We start from the raw sequence: 18,242 nt of genomic DNA, 5'->3' as shown, positions 1-18,242 counted from the left end.
TCCGGGGTTCCCCCAGAGTCTCCGGGGGTGAAACGCCGCTTCTTCGGGGTTCACGGGGCTCCGTCATCCGAGCCGAGCGTAGACCCTCCTCGCCCACCGCCCACCCCATACAAATTTCGGCTATCTGGGGCTAGCCCGGCCCTTATAGAGGGAGAGCTCCGGGTATCCTGAGCCGTAATATAGACGTCAAACCTCAAAGGAGGTCGCTGCGGGGCAAGAGACGGACGCGAAAGGGCAGACACTTGAGGTTGATGCCAAAGACCCCTTTGAGGTCTGGGAGCCGCTCGGGCGAGACGGGTGAGAGGCGGAAATCCCTCAGCAGGTGGGAGAGGAAGATAAATATTTCCATTCTTGCCAGGGTTTCCCCGATACAGAGCCGCGCGCCCGCGCTGAACGGCAGCAGAGCCCTGGGGCTCGGGGGGGCTTCCGACTGGGCCAAGAAACGTTCTGATAGAAAAGAACAAAGAAACCTTATTTAATCCAAATTAAAAGGACCAAAACACGGAGAAAACATTAAAATATGATAGACACACAAGTGCAAAGAAATGGGGGGGGGGGCTGGTGTTCTGGAGACCCAAAACCTGAAAAACAGTATTTATTAAAAGTCCAGATTCAGTGCAAAATACGTAATGGAATATAAGCTTCTAGCGCGAGGAGAAAAGTACCAGTCCAATGGGTTTGGGGGGTCCTTCGGGCACGACCGTTTAACTGGAGGTCCGGTGAGATTTGGCCACCTTTCCTGTTGTTACTAGACCTATTTCCACGTAACCCCCCGATAACCTCGGCGTCACGCAGCGGCTCACACTTACCTGGGGAGAATTGTGTCGGATCGTCCCAAACGGTTGGCTCGTGATGAGCAGCAAAAATATTTGGAATAACAATTGTCCCCTTAGGAATAGAGTATCCAGCGATGCTGGGGAGGAAAAAACAGATTGCGTTTTAGAGGATTAATAGCGGTATTCCTTATAGTGTGTATAGCGGGAGACAGGAGACAGGAAGTTAGCTGCTCTGGGAGGGACAGAGGGACACCAAGGACAGGAAGTTAGCTGATGTGGGGGGGTGGCAGAGGGACACAAAGGACAGGACGTTATCTGCTGTGGGAGGGGCAGAGGGACACCAAGGACAGGAAGTTAGCTGCTGTGGGAGGGGTAGAGGGACACCAAGGACAGGAAGTTATCTGCTCTGGGAGGGGCAGAGGGACACCAAGGACAGGAAGTTAGCTGCTGTGGGGGGGGAGGGGCAGAGGGAGACACTGAACAAGATAAAGTCCTTATGTCAAGACAGTGGGGTGCGGAACTATTAAACTATGAATTTGTATATTAATAAATCTTCAAACGCCACAAGGTGTCCCGTGAAGAGGTTCGATGGAAGGCCAGGATCCTAAATGCCAACGGAAGCTTAAATTAATCAGGACAGAATGAAAGAAGATTTTTTCCAGTATGTGAATTGTTGAGATATGATCGAAACCCCTAAATCAGTATATCTAATGAGAATAAGAAGCCCCTCGGGGGCCACAGCAGTGTATAGACTGTCGTCTCGGAATGGCTCTTTCTGTGACTTGTGCTCAGCGACACCTTGTGGTATCAGAGTGCATTACACAGCAGGTCGGGGCTATTATTTAAATTACAGGGGTTTATAGCAGAAGATGCGGCTCTAGCGGACATCGCGTCTTATATATAACACATGCCCTTCCGGAAATGATGTTAAAGAAGTCATTGGAATGCAGAAAAGTTTATAAAATAGATTGCGTTTCGGCTGGCTGGGCATGCTGGGAGCCACAATTCACAGAACCTGAAGAGTCGGGAGAGCCCTGCCCATGGATATATCATAAGGTTTTCCTATCACTTCTCACCTGCTGTCTCTTGTAGCGCAGTGTGGCACGGCTAGGGGTACCACTGGGCGCAGTCTGAGCATCTCAGAGATGGTGGCATTAAGATAGGGCAAAGAGCTACGCTCTGAATATGAGGGGTATCTATCAGGTCCCACGGCTCCCATAATCTCTCCATAAATTTTCTCTTGCGCCTAAGAACAAAAAGTAATAATTATTATTTGGCCACAGACGTGGGCACAGAAAGAGGAGCCCACTCTAGAGATGGCAGCCTCCATGTAACAGCGAGCCGAGCTGTATAAATACAACGTATCACCGAGGATTCTATTTCAGACCAAACGCCAGGATCGTACCTCGGGGTGGTGGATGAGAAAGGCCACCGTCCATGTCAATAAAGAAGCCGTGGTCTCTGTGCCGCCGATAAATAAATCTACTACAGACATATGTAGGTGACCTTCGGAAAGTTCTGCCACCCCATTGCTGTCATCTTTGGATTTCTCCATGAAGAAGCGGATCATTGTGTCCAGAATATCTCCCTCAGATGCGCTAGATTCCTGTCGAGACTGGAAGCGGAAACAAGGATGACTTCTTCCCCCTCCAACCAGAGAAGAAGGTATCTCTGGACCGCACAGACAAAAAATACGTCTAGGGTCTCCAAACTGTGGCACTTCGGCTGTTGCAGGACTACATCTCCCATAATGCTCAGCTAGGAGGCTGGCAGAGAAGTGTGGGAAATGTAGTGCCGCAACAGCTGAAGGGCCACAGTTTGGGGATAACATGGGTCCAGAATACTCCACGCACCTTGTGTCTCTCCAGTTGGTTCTTCACGAAGGAATCTCTCCGCTCCGCAGTCTTCAGGAGAAGAGCCAGGGTTCTGTTTGGGAACTTCTAGCAGTGGAAGCAGAGAAAGGGTTTAGGAAAGGCTGAAGCCGCGGCTCCTTCTCTCTTTTTCCCGCTTGTTCTCGTTATTAGGAAGAAAGCTCCTTACCCGCAGGATGGGTATGAAGTCCAGCACCGTCACGGATGGAGATTCCCATAACTTTATGATCTGGACAACGCAGCGGTGGATTTCAGAGAATGAGGGGTCTGACAGCTCGTACTAGAAAGGAAACGGAGTCATGAAGGATCCGCGTGGCCAGAAACGCAAAGAGAGAGCGTTTAGAATGAGTGGAGTGGAGTAATGAGGGAGGGCGTCTCACCCTGGTGCCGAAGGTCAGCTCCGCGATAACCCTGCACGTGCGCAGGGAGAACTCCTCCGAAATCTCCACCGGGTCACCCTTTTTGTTCATTAAATCCTGGGTGGAATAAGAGAGAGCAGACACTGGGATTACATGACATGGCCTCACTCACACTCACCATGCACTCAGATTAGATCAAGGGGCAAACCGGCCAACTGGGGCAAACCGCAGAAACCTGGACCAACCCAGAACCTTTTACCTCAGACATCCCAAGCAGAGAGCATTGATACCCCGAATCACCCCGGTTACCCCCATGTCTTCTAATTGCCCCATAAATTAAAGTGCAAACAACACCGGATGCCAATGCCGGTTCATCATTTACCTTTTGTGTAATATACCCCAACTCCTTCTAGATTGTAAGCTCTTTGAGCAGGGCCCTGCTTACCTTTTGTTATGTTATACACTACTTGTTATGTTATACCCATTGTACAGCGCTGCGGAATATGACAGCGCCATATAATTAATGAGTCCTACGTGGGAACGGACTCACATCACATAATCTTCTGGCCTCTCCATACAGCAGACTCTCCAGATCCCTGCGTATTCGGCTCTGTAACGACGAGTGTGTCAGACGTCGCTGCACCTTCCACACCGGAGTGTTGTCTCCCAACGAAAGGTCCTTCCCACCCAGAGAGATGAGGTCACCTGTGCAGTAGCGCGGTACAAGAGGAACATAGAATCTGTCGGCAGATCAGACCCATTCGCCCCAAAGACTCAGACCTTAATCAGTCGCTGGTCTCGTCTTAGATTCAGGAGCCGTATGTCTATCCCATGCATGTATTACCCTCACTGTATTACCCTCTACCACTTCTGCTGGGTGGCTGATCCACGTATCCACCCTCACCTCCTTATTGTTATGCACTAGACACATTTCAGCATGAGAGGTTCAATCTCTTAAAACAAATAACTGTGATTTTAGTACAATGCAGTCTCCCCCTGCGTTCTTTTTCGGGTCAGGATTAACTGAATTTGGAAAAATCTTAATATATTTTATACTTAAAGAAAATAACCGGATTGATCTTCATTGTAACCTTTGGAATTCTGAGGCTTTGTTACATTTCAGTTTAAGTGCCAAATGTGAGATTTAAACATTTCCGCTTCATTCATTCATCGAACCAAATCCCCTTTCCGCGGACTCGTCACTAATCCCTGAATAATTCACATTACATTAATATACAGTTCTAGACAAAAATAATCAATTACCGATGTAACTCGGGGGTCTCCCGGCAAAGTCTGCCCACTTCTTAACCAGCGCTTCGCGAATCAGAGCGGCCGTGTTTAATACGACGACATCTGCGGGATAAAGCGAAACGGGATTTACAGAACCGAGAGAGAGACGGGATTGTGGGGTTAATATTATTATTATTTATTGATTTATATAGCGCCATCATATTCCGCAGCGCTGTACAAAAATAGGGAGACAAAAGAACAGCAACGGGTGGTTTGGGGTAAAAAAATCAGAAATAAGGGCAAGGAAATAAATACAAAAAATAATTAATACTAACAAATAATTTTAAAAAAACCCAATAACAACAATTAATACGCGATTCCTCACTACATTCCCAATTATTTTGCTTTTATAAATGTGAAAGCTTTGAGAAAAAAAAAATGACATAAACAAAACTGCAATTAGTACCAAAAAATCCCATTAATACACATTATTGAACTTTTTTTTTTAACAATCATTGTTCTGTTTTGTGACAGATGTCCCACCGGCATTTATTATCTTATTTTATACATTATTTTACATTAATTTATGTGTATGCTAACCCTAACTGCACATCAACTTTCCTAGTAAATACCCTAAAACTATCCAAAGTGTGTCTATTGTCTACACACATTGATCATATAATCATATATCATATAATATACAGATAGATACACTTATTGTGTATTTATATAAAGTGTCGTATATATATATATGTATCAAACTCACCTTGCCCCCAAAAGCTTAAGCGGTAGATAGGGCCGTATTTTCTGGAGAGGTCCATGAAGTGAAGTGGTAAGTCATTGTGCCCTAAATGGAATAAGTGACCCACAAATGGGTAAGAGGGGGGGCATGGAGGGTAAATCGGGCCGTGCCGGGGGGTTCCGCGGAGAAGTAATTGGGATCGCTTGAAGTAGATAAAAGAGAGGAAGAGAAGAAGGACCGGGAACAGCAGCACAAGGACCATGATGAACGCACGGAGGATGGAGGAGGCCGGGGTACTTATAGTGCCGGGTATAACCTTGGGTGGGAGGGAGGGGGCCGAGCAAGTAAAAAATGGAAGGGGTGGAAAAAGAAAAGATAGAAATCCAGAATCAGAAGCAAAAACATGCAAAAAAAATGAAAACAAGAACCAGAAAATCTTCACTGCGGATCCAGAAGTAAAAGGACACTGCAGCAGGACAATAAAGCGATACAAATCCAGAACCTGGCAGCCGGTTCTAAGGCACGGTCCCCAAAATAAGATCCTACAATGCCTTTCAGAATCAGATTCCAATGACGTGGATCCCATAACACGTTGGAAACGCAGAACCTGAAAGCAGGAGCAAAGGATCTGGAACCTGAAAGCAGGAGCAAAGGATCTAGAACCTGAAAGCAGGAGCAAAGGATCTGGAACCTGAAAGCAGGAGCAAATGATCTAGAACCTGAAAGCAGAGCCATAGTCCCAGATACCACAATGCTTGAATACCCAGAAGACCTTCGTTATAGATAATTATGGAAACGCAGCCCATCCAATGTTTTATTTCTGGGTTTCTCCAGTTTCTGTGATTTTTATAAATCGCACGATTGGTCTGCAGCCATGAACTTCTCACACGTTATCATCCGATCTGAGGGACGAGGCAGAGTGACGTTGGTGGAAGGTCCTTGAGCGCCAGCGCCTTCCCGGACAGAATGTCAAGGAGAGATGGGGAACGTAGATTAGCCAGGGAGGGTCGGGGAGCGCAGACCGTGGAGATAGCGGAGGCGGTGAGCTGGGGGATAATCAGTAAGATACAGATCAGACGATGGATACATGTGATGTTATAGAAGCGTGATGTCACGGGCCGCACTCCTGTCCATAGCGTGGAATTCTATGAATGTTGCATGAATGACTACAGCTCCCTGCACCATGGATAAGTCACACATACAATTTGACGGCAGATAAGAGCCACTCGGCTCACCCTATCCTGGTCCAAACCATTCCTGAGTAAAGCAAGTCGTAATTTGGTCTCTTAAGGGACGGTTTGGTCCCCATTTCTTTTTATTAATGCATATTAGTGTCCGATGTAGTGTTATTCACTTGCGCATGCATATTCTTTCCTACTGGAGAATGTGGTTCTGGGTCATTATACTCCTCCCCTGTCTGTCTCTACTGAAAACAGGAAGTGTACTTAAGTATGCTTCCTGCGCGTTAATACACCCATTAAAACGAATGAGAGCAGCGGCAGCCAATCGCATGTATGCATGTAGCGACTCTCAAACTACTCAGAACAAGCGTATGCAGAGGATTCCGAACAATCCCTCTGCACTTCCATTAAACCAGGGCTGTCCAACCTGCGGCCCTCCAGCTGCTGCAGGATTACATCTCTCATACTCGTCAGCCAGCCGCTTAGCTGAAAGAGCATTATGGGAGATGTAGTCCTGCAGCAGCTGGAGGGCCACAGGCTGGACACCCCTGCATTAAACAGTTAACTATTAAAGTGCACTTGAGGGCTGGAGCGCGTCCACAAACCAAACAAGTGAGCAAAAAGGTATATAATGATATTTTATTGGACAAGTTTAAAAATAGACAATTACAGAAATTCAGCTAAATAAGGTTTCTTAGAAAAAATGATAAAAGGCAAATTAATGAAGGATGAAGCATATAAAATATATATAAAAACCTATTTACAATAGATTTTTCAATGCCGTGTAACTTCATAAAACATATGAAAGGACATGAGTGTGGTAAAAATATTTAATGTAATAATGAGTGTTCTGTTCCACTTTCAGTGGCAGATCACAGCACTCGGGGCAATCGATGTAAATAAGTAGCAGTAATGAAAGAGTTAAATTGATAGAAACTGCAAAATAAAATATAATTTTATCATTTAAAAACGACCTAATCACACCCCATTACTCCACTCTTTACAGCGTGTCACCCCATGGCATGGGAAAGCAGAAATTATAGAAGAGGGGCTGGACGTTATGCCTAGAATAAATTGGGATAAAACACACATTTTGGTGATATATATATATATATATATATATATAGAGATATATATAGATATATATTATATACTGACATTTCCATACCGCCTGTAAATTCATAGCTATTAATGCTGCCTTGCCTAAAAGGGTCAGTGATGTCATTTTTAGAATCTGTAAGCCTCAAGCTACACAATCAATTTCCGGGTTTAAAAGGGGAATTGTTAAAATATACAAAAGACGTTAAAAGGGATTTTCAGAACTATAGGGTTTGCGCTTTTATAAAAGTCTCAAGAACTTGTTGAAAGGGAACACTTCCTACGAGGCGAAGACCCCACAGAAGAGCGTAAGCTTTGCTCGCTCCACATAAGACAGTCACAGACTGCAAAACTACACCGACTTCCCCTTATAGTAGGGTAAGGGGGAGGACAACAAATTCATTGTAATTCCAGCAATTCTGGTAAATTTAGAAAAATAAAAACACTCTGTTCTGGGAAGTTGAGGGGCGAGAACCAATAACGAGCGTCAACCCAGTCCTTCAGTGATCCCCCGTATTCTCCTGGCCAGCTGGATGTCCTGAACGAAGAGCGTGACCCGCTTGGCGTGGATACTGCAGAGATAGGAGTCTTCGAGGAGGCGCACGAGGAAGGCTTCGGCGGCCTGCAGGGGAGAGCGGGTACCGGGGTGGAGGGAAGGACAGAGGTTACGATAGAGCGACAGCCGAGCGTTCTAACGGCCATTCCCTTCACTGTGCAGAGAATTGGGCTTTACTCACCTCTTGTAGAGCCATGATCGCCATCGACTGCCAATTAAATGCCACGCCGCGGGTGTACGTCATGCAAACCTCCCTAACCTGCAGAGACAAATAAAAAGAAATAAAGTACGGCCGGCTCCCACTCCATGTTTTCTACGCGGACGGAATAATAAAAGATTGGTTTCATTTTTAGGTTATTGTTGCAACTTTGTCTCCCGACTACAAAGCATTCCCTGAAAAAAAATATCGGGGGTAAAAGTTTAGATGATTGAATAATCCCCGGCAGAAAAAGCTTCCTACCAGTCTTTGGAACGGCGCCTTCCGGATGAGAAGCTCGGTAGATTTCTGATACTTGCGAATCTCCATGAGCGCTCGCGTTCCCGGCCGGAATCGCCTCCTTTGGGCAGTCTCTCGCTCCTCTTCAGCTCTCCGTCCTCTTCTGGAAGCTGCGAAGAGATGATGTCAAAAAAAACAAATCCCAATCCCAACAAACATGGCGTACATTCACCCCAAACGCCACGTTGGTCTCGTCTTAGATTCAGGAGCCGTATGCCTATCCCATGCATGTTTACATTCCCTCTCCCTACCATGTCTGACGAGAGGCTGTTCCACTTATCTACCACCCTGTCAGTAAAGTAAAACTTCCTGCTATTCCATCTCAGCCTCGGCCCCTCTGGTGTTAGATTCCTTCCTGTACTTTAAGTCCCTTTCTGTATTTATTATGCATTAAGGATGAGTCTAAGTGTCTGCGTTGGGTACGCGATGATGCCATCATTACTTGTGGGGGGTGCGACAGGTTCCGGGGGCGACCTCCTCTGTGGGGGCCGCGACTTCCTCTTCGAGGGGGGGGTGGCTGTGCTCGGTCTCATGGCGATCGGTGTAGAGTTATTGGTTACACTCCAGCCACATCAACTTCCTGGGGGAGAAAAATGAGCACACGGGGTTAAAAAAAATCCCCCTCCGAGACGCGTCACACAGACCTGACATTATTACACAAAACAATCGGGTTATTCTCAGCGTCCGGAGAACCCCCGATATCCCTTTTCGTGACAATTACAGGAGATTGAAACCCTTTAAAAAAAATACAAGTTACAGGGTTCCCAGTGAATTTAAAAATCTTGTCACCTTTACCCAATAGAATCGCCCCGGGCTGCTCGGCGTTGCTATGCGGTTGTCTCTGTTAGTCAGTTCGTTATGTTACATGCTACTCGTTATGTCCTGTCTACCCATTGTACAGCGCTACGGAATGTGATGGCGCTATATAAAACAATAAATAACAATAATGTTTATATAAGCTTGTCACCCACCCCAGCAATGCACCCTCACAACTTAATCCCAGCGGTGGGGCAATAAACTCCATTCACCAACCGCTTTCTTACAGAAGGCCGCAGCAGATGTTCATACCTGAGAGACTTTACATATTAACCCTTTAATGGCTCATCATGAAGATTCTACGCAGTGACTCGCCAAATTTCTCTCATACCGGTCGTCATGGAAACCTTGACTTATCATTGCCCTTATTTCAAGACACACTAAACCGAGTCACCTGCATTCAAGCAGGGATATCAACCACAACATACAGGGAGAAATAGCATGCACCAGGAACGTCACATATAATCAGATTATCGGAGGAGTCAGTTACAGATCCTCTTCATCGGAGGATCCGAGCAAAAGAGAGAGAGATCTCTGGTATGGCAAAGTGCCCCAGTCTGATCCCACCAGTGGGGCAGTTCGCCCCATACCAGTTGTCGATACAGTTTGGGGCTGTTTAGCTGGCTTGTTATCTACCCCAGTAATACCCCCCCGGGGGGCTGATACTGTAGCAGAACACTCTGCCATAAGCTGTCAGGGAAGGATGCTTCTGATACCTGTATACCTCCAGCCGCGATAACCACCCGCGTCCCTATATCCATACCGTCCTATACAAAGCGTACGGCAATATACCGCGGCCCCAGGCACATATATTTACTTATTTACTAATATATCGCCCTTACCTTTTAAATCTCGCGCACTTGCTCTGACGTCACATCCGGGTATTTGAAACTAAACATCTCCCAGCCAGGCCGGGTCGTTGCTAAGTGACGGGAGACACGGGGTGTGGCCTATAAATTCACGCTCTCGTCTTTCGTACGCACTTTTTTTTCTTCAATATACTTTATTAACTTGAACATTAGTAACAGTGCGGAGTGGCTGCCATGTTTGTGAGGTTTATGAGATGGTAGTTGTGAACTGCCAGCCTCACACTGGTGAGGAAGGACGTTGAAACCAATCTCGCCATCTTTAGTGTGGCATATGAACAGAAATGATATGTTAATTTAACATCTTAGTCACCAATAGCATATCCAACCCAGCATTGAGTTAATTCGAATCAGACCCACGTGGTTTAGGATAAAACATGCGCATAGCTGCAGGGAGTTTGTAATTATCCCCAAACTCTGGCTCCTTTATGGAATTGTGTCATAGGAGTATGTATGGGATCCATCAGGGTGTTTGCCCCTGTGGCAGGGTAAGTGGGCAGATTCCCAAGGTCACCCAGCCTGATTCCTTCATTTTTTTACTCTGATTTAATGATAACCCAACTACCTCCTAGCTTCTACCCCCGGCGAATCAGGGCAGAGCGTCACTGACAGCGCTGCGCATGCGCAGTATGCATTCTCTGGTGTCCTGCTGCGAAAAGCACAACAGAGGTAGAGCTCTGGATAGAGTGGCAACGTCGTGACTGTCCTGCATAATGCGGGAAAGTTGGGAGGCATGCAACTGGTTCCGGTCGCACGGGTACAATCAATGAATCATTACAACAGGATCTTTGCGATGGGCGTACCTGGGGACACGCCCACTAACTGCCCTACGCCCCTCCCACCCTCATACAAACTTAAGATAGTCGGGGCTAACTCTGCCCGCTAACTAAGCCACTGCCCCCTGAAGAGTCAGGACGTTCTGATGGACAGCTAACTGGAGTGTTCCATTTTCGGTGGGAGGGGCTTCTTGTGGATCACGTCCACCAGAGGCACAACATGTATGACGCCAAGTAACACCAAAGATCCCGGGTCACGTCTGAGACATTTTTATTTGTGTAGCATAACACGGAATCCACGTGATGTTTAAACCATGAGACAATTAAACTTTGTAAAATGAAGACGGCCGCCAGAGATTACCATTTTTTTTAAAAGCGTGAATCAACAATACCATAATTTCCCAAATTGAATCTTAAGCGCTAACATCCCATAAACTCCTTGTTGTTATTCTGTATCCATGGTCTGGACGGTTTCCTCCACCAGCTCCAGCCGTTTGATGGTTTCTCCCGTGATGGCCGTGGTTCCCCGGGGATAACGGTACGAGGCCAGCCTATGGCGATAAAGAGGCGGCTCGTTATACTCAGAGTGAGCACGTGTTACACGCACACGCGTGAGATCACGGCCTGCACAAGACATTGTGATGCCTGGGTCCAAGAGTGAAATGTTGCCCCTCCCACACCCACATCCGTTAGCACATCAGACACTCACACTAACCCACACACCCAGACACTCACACTAACGCACACACCCAGACACTCACACTAATGCACACACCCAGACACTCACACTAATGCACACACCCAGACACTCACACTAACACACACACCCAGACACTCACACTAATGCACACACCCAGACACTCACACTAACCCACACACCCAGACACTCACACTAACGCACACACCCAGACACTCACACTAATGCACACACCCAGACACTCACACTAATGCACACACCCAGACACTCACACTAACACACACACCCAGACACTCACACTAACGCACACATCCAGACACTCGCTAACACATACGTACGCAGAAACTCATACTAACCCAGTCATCCAGAGACTCAGACCAACACAGCCGGACACGCAAACTAACATATCCAGACACACACAGACACATACACTAACAAACTAACATTCCCGAGCACGCTCAGTCACACACAACTCACCTTAACGCACCTGGCAATGTGAGCTGCAGCGCCACTACCGCGAGGTGAGGTCACATTAATCATAATACTGCCGCCGAATGCACGCGAGCGCCAGAAATCCCCCCCCCCTTGTAATAACGCCGCCTGGGTGCCATGGACCCCCCGGGACCCCCTGGGCCGGCTCTGGGTGAAATGGTGGCGGACGCTCACGCCTGCGTATACAGAACTGTCTCACCTCTTTCCCCGGGTCTCGGTGTCCGTGTGACCTCTCAGGATACGCGCCCCGTCCCGGGTAATGATGCACAGATCCACCCCGCTACCCGATCCCAGGTCACACAGGATCCCCGCAGTAATGGCGTCCGTGACCAGCTTCATCCCTTCCTCTAACTGGGAAACGTGGAGACAGACGATACAGGTAAAGGGCCTCATCTTGTGTATTATTCGGTTCTGTATATAAGGGCCTCCGAGGACCCGGTGAGCGCGCACTTACATAAGATCCCCATTATTACCCGCTCGCACGCGGGCCCCGGACTGACCCTGATATGGACTCCTGACTTCACTTTATTCAATGACGTTTCACATTTTCCTTGCACGTTATATATACTTACTTCCAGTCAGCTCCAGCTCTGGTTCAGCCAATCAGTGGCAAGGATCCTCAGACCACAGAGGTGCTGGGAAGCTGCAGCTCTGCAGCTGCATCTTCTCCCAAATCATGGCTATTCCGGACACTTGCGATCTATCCTGCTATTACCCTCAGTCTGCAGGGTCCTGACTTCTCCCTCGCTACAATCCCATCATCCTCACCCGAGGAGCCCTTTATCTTCTGTCTCATTCCCCCTCATTCCTCCGCATTAACCATGCGCGGTAACCCTTTTCCTGATTCCAAATTTCCAGGTTCCATTTCGGAATGGATTCGATTCTCACCTCCATGTACGGCTTGTAGCGATCTTCCAAAACAGCTATAGCGGCGGACGACCCCGACCCTGGAAAAGAGAAGAGAACATCGAGCGATGCGGACAGAGACTCGTTCAGACGTTTAGCTCGGGATGGGGCTGTTTGAAACGTAAGCTCGCACCCCGCAGAACCTCCAATTTTTGGTCGAATAGAATCTCGAACAGAATCTGGTCCAAAAATTCAAATCCACCAATCAAAAAATCCCTTAAAATATTAGCATGAAAAAAATTAATAAACAAAAATAATACAAAACCAATAAATAATAATAATAATAATAATGTCCCGTTCTACTGGAGCGACATCAATAATAAAAGATTCTCGTCCACACACGCATACATACATACACACACACACGCACACATGCACATACATACACGCACACATACATACACACACACGCACACATACATACACACACGCACACATACATACACGCACACATACATACACACACACGCATACATACATACACGCACACATACATACACGCACGCACACACATACATACATATACACATGCATACACACACATACATACACACACGCACACATACACACATACACATACATACACACGCATACATACACACATGCATACATACACGCACACATACATACACACACACATACACACACATCATACACACACGCATACATACATACACACGCATACATACACACATGCATACATACACACGCATACATACATACACACACGCATACACACACACACGCATACACACATACACACGCATACACACACACACACATACATGCACACACACATACATACACGCACACACACATACACGCACACATACATACATCCACTGTAATCTAGCAGCCGGGGGCAGCTCCCTGATGGCGGTTTTAGGTTTTAGAGCCCCCCACGTGTTGGGGCAGCAGTGGGATTTCTCGCAGATATTCTGACCCGGGATAAATAACCGCGGGAGCGACAGAGACCGACTTCCTTCCCTCACCAAGGGCAGTGAACGGGGTGGCGTCTGTAGATCCATGCGGATACACGCTGTACAGATGGGGGCCATGGATGTCCGTTCCTCCGATGATGATTGATGCCCCTATGTGGCCCTGGTATCTAAAACAGTGGGAGATGCAGCAAAATATTTGAAAGACAAATAACAATGATTCCAAAAATAAATTGATTGGTAAATAAGATCCTTTCAGTTTTGAATATATTGTTGAGTTGGAGAATCCCTACCGAGCCCGGCTGACCGTCTAGTGAGGGGGTAGGCAACCTTTGGCACTCCAGATGTTGTGAACTACATTCCCCTTGATGCTTTGCCAGCATTATGACTGTAAGAGTATTCTGGGAGATGTAGTCCACAACACCTGGAGTGCCGAAGGTTGCCTGCCCCTGTATGGACACGTGGCTGGGCAGGGCTTCCAGTGACAGGGGGAGCATTGGGTTGGTTACATCGTATCTCGCACGACGTTCTGACCTATACAGCGTCTGTTTGAGCATCCGGTTGGCCGTGCACACTCTCGGCTCACGGCCCGTGGACATCGCGTGGAGATGAAGGTTGGAGGACAGGACTTGGGTCACGTTTTCAGCGTCGGCTGCGACCCCGGCTCCGCAGCAGCTATCGGGGAAGAGATAATGCTTGTATTCAGTGCAAATAAATACATAGACGTAAGAAGAAGGTAGGCAGGCAGGCACTTGCTTAGATAAGCAGGCAGGTAGATATATGAGCAGAGCGGCAGATGACAGGTGGGTAGACCTGCAGGTAAGAAGCCTGACTAGTAGGTGGATAGAATGGCAACGTAAGGAATATACACGCAAGGACTTGGATAGCTTTGTGTGATAGGTGGATAGATACCCCGGCAAGCAGACACAGGCAGATTAATAGGTTGTTATCTATACAGAGCGCCCTGCAGGTAGGTAGCCAGCCCTGGCGGTATAGAGACAGACCGATGTGTAGACAGACAGACTTGCAGATAGATACATAGTTACTAGTAAGTAGGAAGCCGGATGGGGCAGGTAGCCAAGAAGACCAGCAGGAGCTGGATGGCACAGGTAAGCAGGTAGATCAGTGGGTAGATAGCTGGATGGGGCAGGTAGACCAAGAGGCAGAAAGCTGGGTTGGGCAGGTAGACCAGTAGTAGCTGGATGGGGTAGGTAGAAGTAGCTGGATGGGGCAGACAGGCAGGTCAACCAATAGTAGGTGAATGGGGTAGATAGACAGAGAGACCAGTAGTATGGGGCAGGTAAGCAGGTAGACCAGTAGTAGTTGGATGGGGCAGGTAGACCGGTTGTAGCTGGATGGGGCAGGTAGACCAGTAGTAGTTGGATGGGGCAGGTAGACCAGTAGTAGTTGGATGGGGCAGGTAGACCAGTAGTAGTTGGATGGGGCAGGTAGACCAGTAGTATCTGGATGGGGTAGGTGGGCAGGCAGACCAGAGGGTAGATGGGACAGACAGAACTCACTATATGTTATCGGTGATGTAATGGATCTTGGCACAGTTCTTATCCGCCACAACCATATCATCTGTCGCTCTTCTGTCGGCTCCCAGTATCACCCCATCCTGACGATACAAATAAATATACAGTGAGAACACACAGGGGTCCTAGAAATACAGAAGCGGCCCCCGGAAGGTTCACAAAACCCAAGCTGACCACCATTTGTCCTTCTTTTAATTGTTTGTGTGTTTTGGGCACGGTGACCTAAATGAGGTGTCAGCGGTGATTAATGAAATAAAAGCAGCCTTGTGATGCCTCATTGAGAGGTTGGCATTTTATTCTTATTATATTATTTATTCTTTACCTTATAAATGATTCCAGCAATGGTGGTCCCGGTCTTGCGGGGATTTGGGGGATGAAGGCCAAGGTTTGGACCCAACTTTTCCAAGGAGGAATTCCTGTAACCATAGAAAATGACCCTTTAACTCCCTCTACTGAGAACTGGGCTTTAAATCTTACCACGAGGAGATCCGCCACACCAGCAGCTTCCTATTAATATGACATTAGTAGGGCATCTGGGGGTCCCTACATCTGCCAGTAGGCTATTCCATGGATCTACTACCCTTTCAACAAATTTGTATGTATCAGCTCAGTGTTGGCCGTCGTTCACCTGTTCTCGTTCACATGAGAGTCTCATGATTGTAACATGTTTATATGATTGCTAATAATCTGTATATTAAGTCACATGGTCAGTATAGCCAATTGCGTTACATTACATTTTATGTAAATGAGAATTATAAGCCCTGGACTAAGTATTATAATTATTCCCGCCATTCATTGGTATTAAAAGTCGTCATCCTCATTAATCCGAATGACACGTTACCAAATGTAACCGTTATTAAATATACATGCCTCAGGGCATGTTGGGCATGGCGGCACATGCTAAACCGGAACAGATTTTTGTTGTGAAATGGCCGACTTTTTGGAGCGCTACTGAAAAAAATACTCAGGCATCGGGTATACGGAATACCCCGAGAGGAAGCCACGAAATGCAACATATATCATAATAATTAATATTAAATACTTTACTCTCTGCTGATAATACAGTGATAATTATGGAGGGCAGAAACCTGCAAGCTTTAAAAAAACGCCTTTAACCCCTTTGGTGCTGAGGGAGTCAGCACCAAAGGGGTTAAAGGCGTTTTTTTAAAGCTTACATTGGACCGGCGGTCAGGTTGTTAAAGGGTTAAATATATTTTGGGGGTAATTATATATATATATATATATATATATATATATGGTGTTATATTGAGGTGGGGGGGTCTCTTACCGGAGACAGTTCTCAAAGCTGAATCCTCCCTCCTGGGGCTGAGACACAGAGAGCGCTGGCAGCATGATGAGCGGTCTCTGCACAGGTTCCGGGGTCCCCTGCTTGGTGGTCTTTTCACTACCTTCGTCACCCTGTTTGCCCTCCGCTGTCAGTCTGTCTCTCGACGCTCTCTTCTGTCTTTCCCCGAGTCAGAAACAGTCTCTTTTCTGATTCCGAAAGTAAAATTAAAATGCTTTCACTTTCCATTTTAAATAACCCATCGCAAGCCACGGGCCCGCCGAGCTCCAAGGGGAAGTATCATGGCTGATTAACTCTTACTGGACTGCATTAAAGAAATGGCGGTCCTCGCGCTTCTAGTACACAGGCCCGGACCGGCCGCCTGGCACACTGGGCAAATGCACGGTGGGCCGCCGGCCACCATACCTGGGGACTTGTGGGCTCTCGTTACCCGGAGCCTACCTTTGCGGGACGCGACCAGGACTGCCCAATGATGTCGCGGGAAACACCTCCATATAAAGGAGAAATGGGCGGGGAGTGGGGCGTGTCAAGACCCCGTGACCCGCAGGTTTCGGGGCGTTCCCAGGTACTGGGCCCACCTGTGTTGCGTTGTGTGGCCAGTGGCCAAATGCTACATGAGAATAAAAACGTTACTTCATCAGACGGCTGCTGGCCTTAAAGTGCCAGGACCACCCCATCATCGCCAGCCCGGCCCTGACAGTACATCAGTTTAGCACTTTACTGCATGCAAATCACTGCAGGCGTTCTTGAGTTATCGGCGTTACAATATTGGACTTCCGTCTCATTTAATTCCTCCCCCTGCTGCCCCTACTGAAAACAGGAAGTGTACTGCAGTACACTTCCTGCCCATGCGCTATAACGCTCCCTTTAAAACCAGTAGTAGCTCAATACTGGTTCCATGCTGTGAACATTTTTTTAAATTTTACTTTTTTTAACTGAATATTTCCAAAACAATTACACTGACTCAGGGCCACAACTCCCATCAAGCCCAGCCACAATACTGATGCGAGTGATGGGAGTAGTTGCCCACAAAAGCAGGCTAACAAGGGGTGCAAATATGCAATCTACATACCACATACTACATACATGTACAATCACATCTGTTGGAAGCTTTTAAGAAAATGAGTTCATCTCCACTTTTAGAATTTGATTTGGATTTTGGGGGGAAATGTTTTTTTATGTAAGAATAAAATGTCACATTCTGCCACCGTGCGATGTTGCGTATTAGTGGAACGGCACCTTTAAATTTGAAGCCATTAACATCAGTTGCAGACCGGTAAATAGTCGGCAGAGACGCTCCAAACCGCTCTTTAAACTTAACCCCTAACGCGCCTTACAGCGCACGCCCGACATGGATACCCAGCACAAGGCTGTTCGTTATGACATCACGGCAGTTTGACGTCAGAGCGCGGTGTCCGTTCCTCCTGCCCGAGGCTCGTGTCGCAGACATGGCCATGAAGTGGCTTCGGCTCGCGGTGCTTTGCTGTGAGTATTCTATACGTTCAGCACCGACGGGTGACCTATAGGACCAGGGCAGCAGATTTTATATATAGGGCAATTATTTTCTTTATATATATATTAATACCTCCAGGGGAACTGGA

At 47.2% G+C, this 18,242-nt stretch overlaps 3 protein-coding genes across 4 annotated transcripts; all 3 read right to left on the bottom strand.

Moving 5' to 3' along the window:
• Positions 1-185: 185 nt before the first annotated feature.
• On the bottom strand, positions 186-5,240 carry LOC128503639 (steroid 21-hydroxylase). Its single transcript, XM_053473795.1, has 10 exons — positions 5,003-5,240; positions 4,270-4,359; positions 3,557-3,711; positions 3,028-3,123; positions 2,817-2,927; positions 2,630-2,716; positions 2,182-2,391; positions 1,853-2,022; positions 810-913; positions 186-447 (listed from the first exon to the last, which is right to left on the bottom strand). The coding sequence occupies exons 1-10, from the start codon at positions 5,238-5,240 to the stop codon at positions 194-196; spliced, it is 1,515 nt and encodes a 504-aa protein (XP_053329770.1). The 3' UTR covers positions 186-193.
• A 2,090-nt stretch (positions 5,241-7,330) lies between these two features.
• CENPA (centromere protein A) lies at positions 7,331-10,040 on the bottom strand. 2 transcript variants are annotated; one of them, XM_053473576.1, is made up of 5 exons: positions 9,968-10,040; positions 8,752-8,889; positions 8,274-8,419; positions 7,995-8,072; positions 7,331-7,879 (listed from the first exon to the last, which is right to left on the bottom strand). In XM_053473576.1, exons 2-5 carry the CDS (start codon positions 8,840-8,842, stop codon positions 7,745-7,747), a joined length of 450 nt encoding a protein of 149 aa, XP_053329551.1. In that variant the 5' UTR covers positions 8,843-8,889; positions 9,968-10,040; the 3' UTR covers positions 7,331-7,744. The 2 variants fall into 2 exon arrangements, with proteins under 2 accessions (XP_053329551.1, XP_053329552.1); XM_053473577.1 differs by lacking the exon at positions 9,968-10,040 and adding an exon at positions 9,842-9,950.
• Positions 10,041-11,021: 981 nt separating this feature from the next.
• LOC128502828 (proteasome subunit beta type-7-like) lies at positions 11,022-17,000 on the bottom strand. Its single transcript, XM_053472764.1, has 8 exons — positions 16,624-17,000; positions 15,658-15,751; positions 15,321-15,418; positions 14,335-14,475; positions 13,855-13,970; positions 12,845-12,903; positions 12,156-12,307; positions 11,022-11,318 (listed from the first exon to the last, which is right to left on the bottom strand). The coding sequence occupies exons 1-8, from the start codon at positions 16,686-16,688 to the stop codon at positions 11,213-11,215; spliced, it is 831 nt and encodes a 276-aa protein (XP_053328739.1). The 5' UTR covers positions 16,689-17,000; the 3' UTR covers positions 11,022-11,212.
• Between the last annotated feature and the right edge of the window lie 1,242 nt (positions 17,001-18,242).

This window comes from Spea bombifrons, chromosome 8 (assembly GCF_027358695.1).
Source record: "Spea bombifrons isolate aSpeBom1 chromosome 8, aSpeBom1.2.pri, whole genome shotgun sequence".
NCBI classification, from domain to species: Eukaryota; Metazoa; Chordata; class Amphibia; order Anura; family Pelobatidae; genus Spea; species Spea bombifrons.
This window is presented reverse-complemented; position numbering and strand designations above follow the sequence as displayed.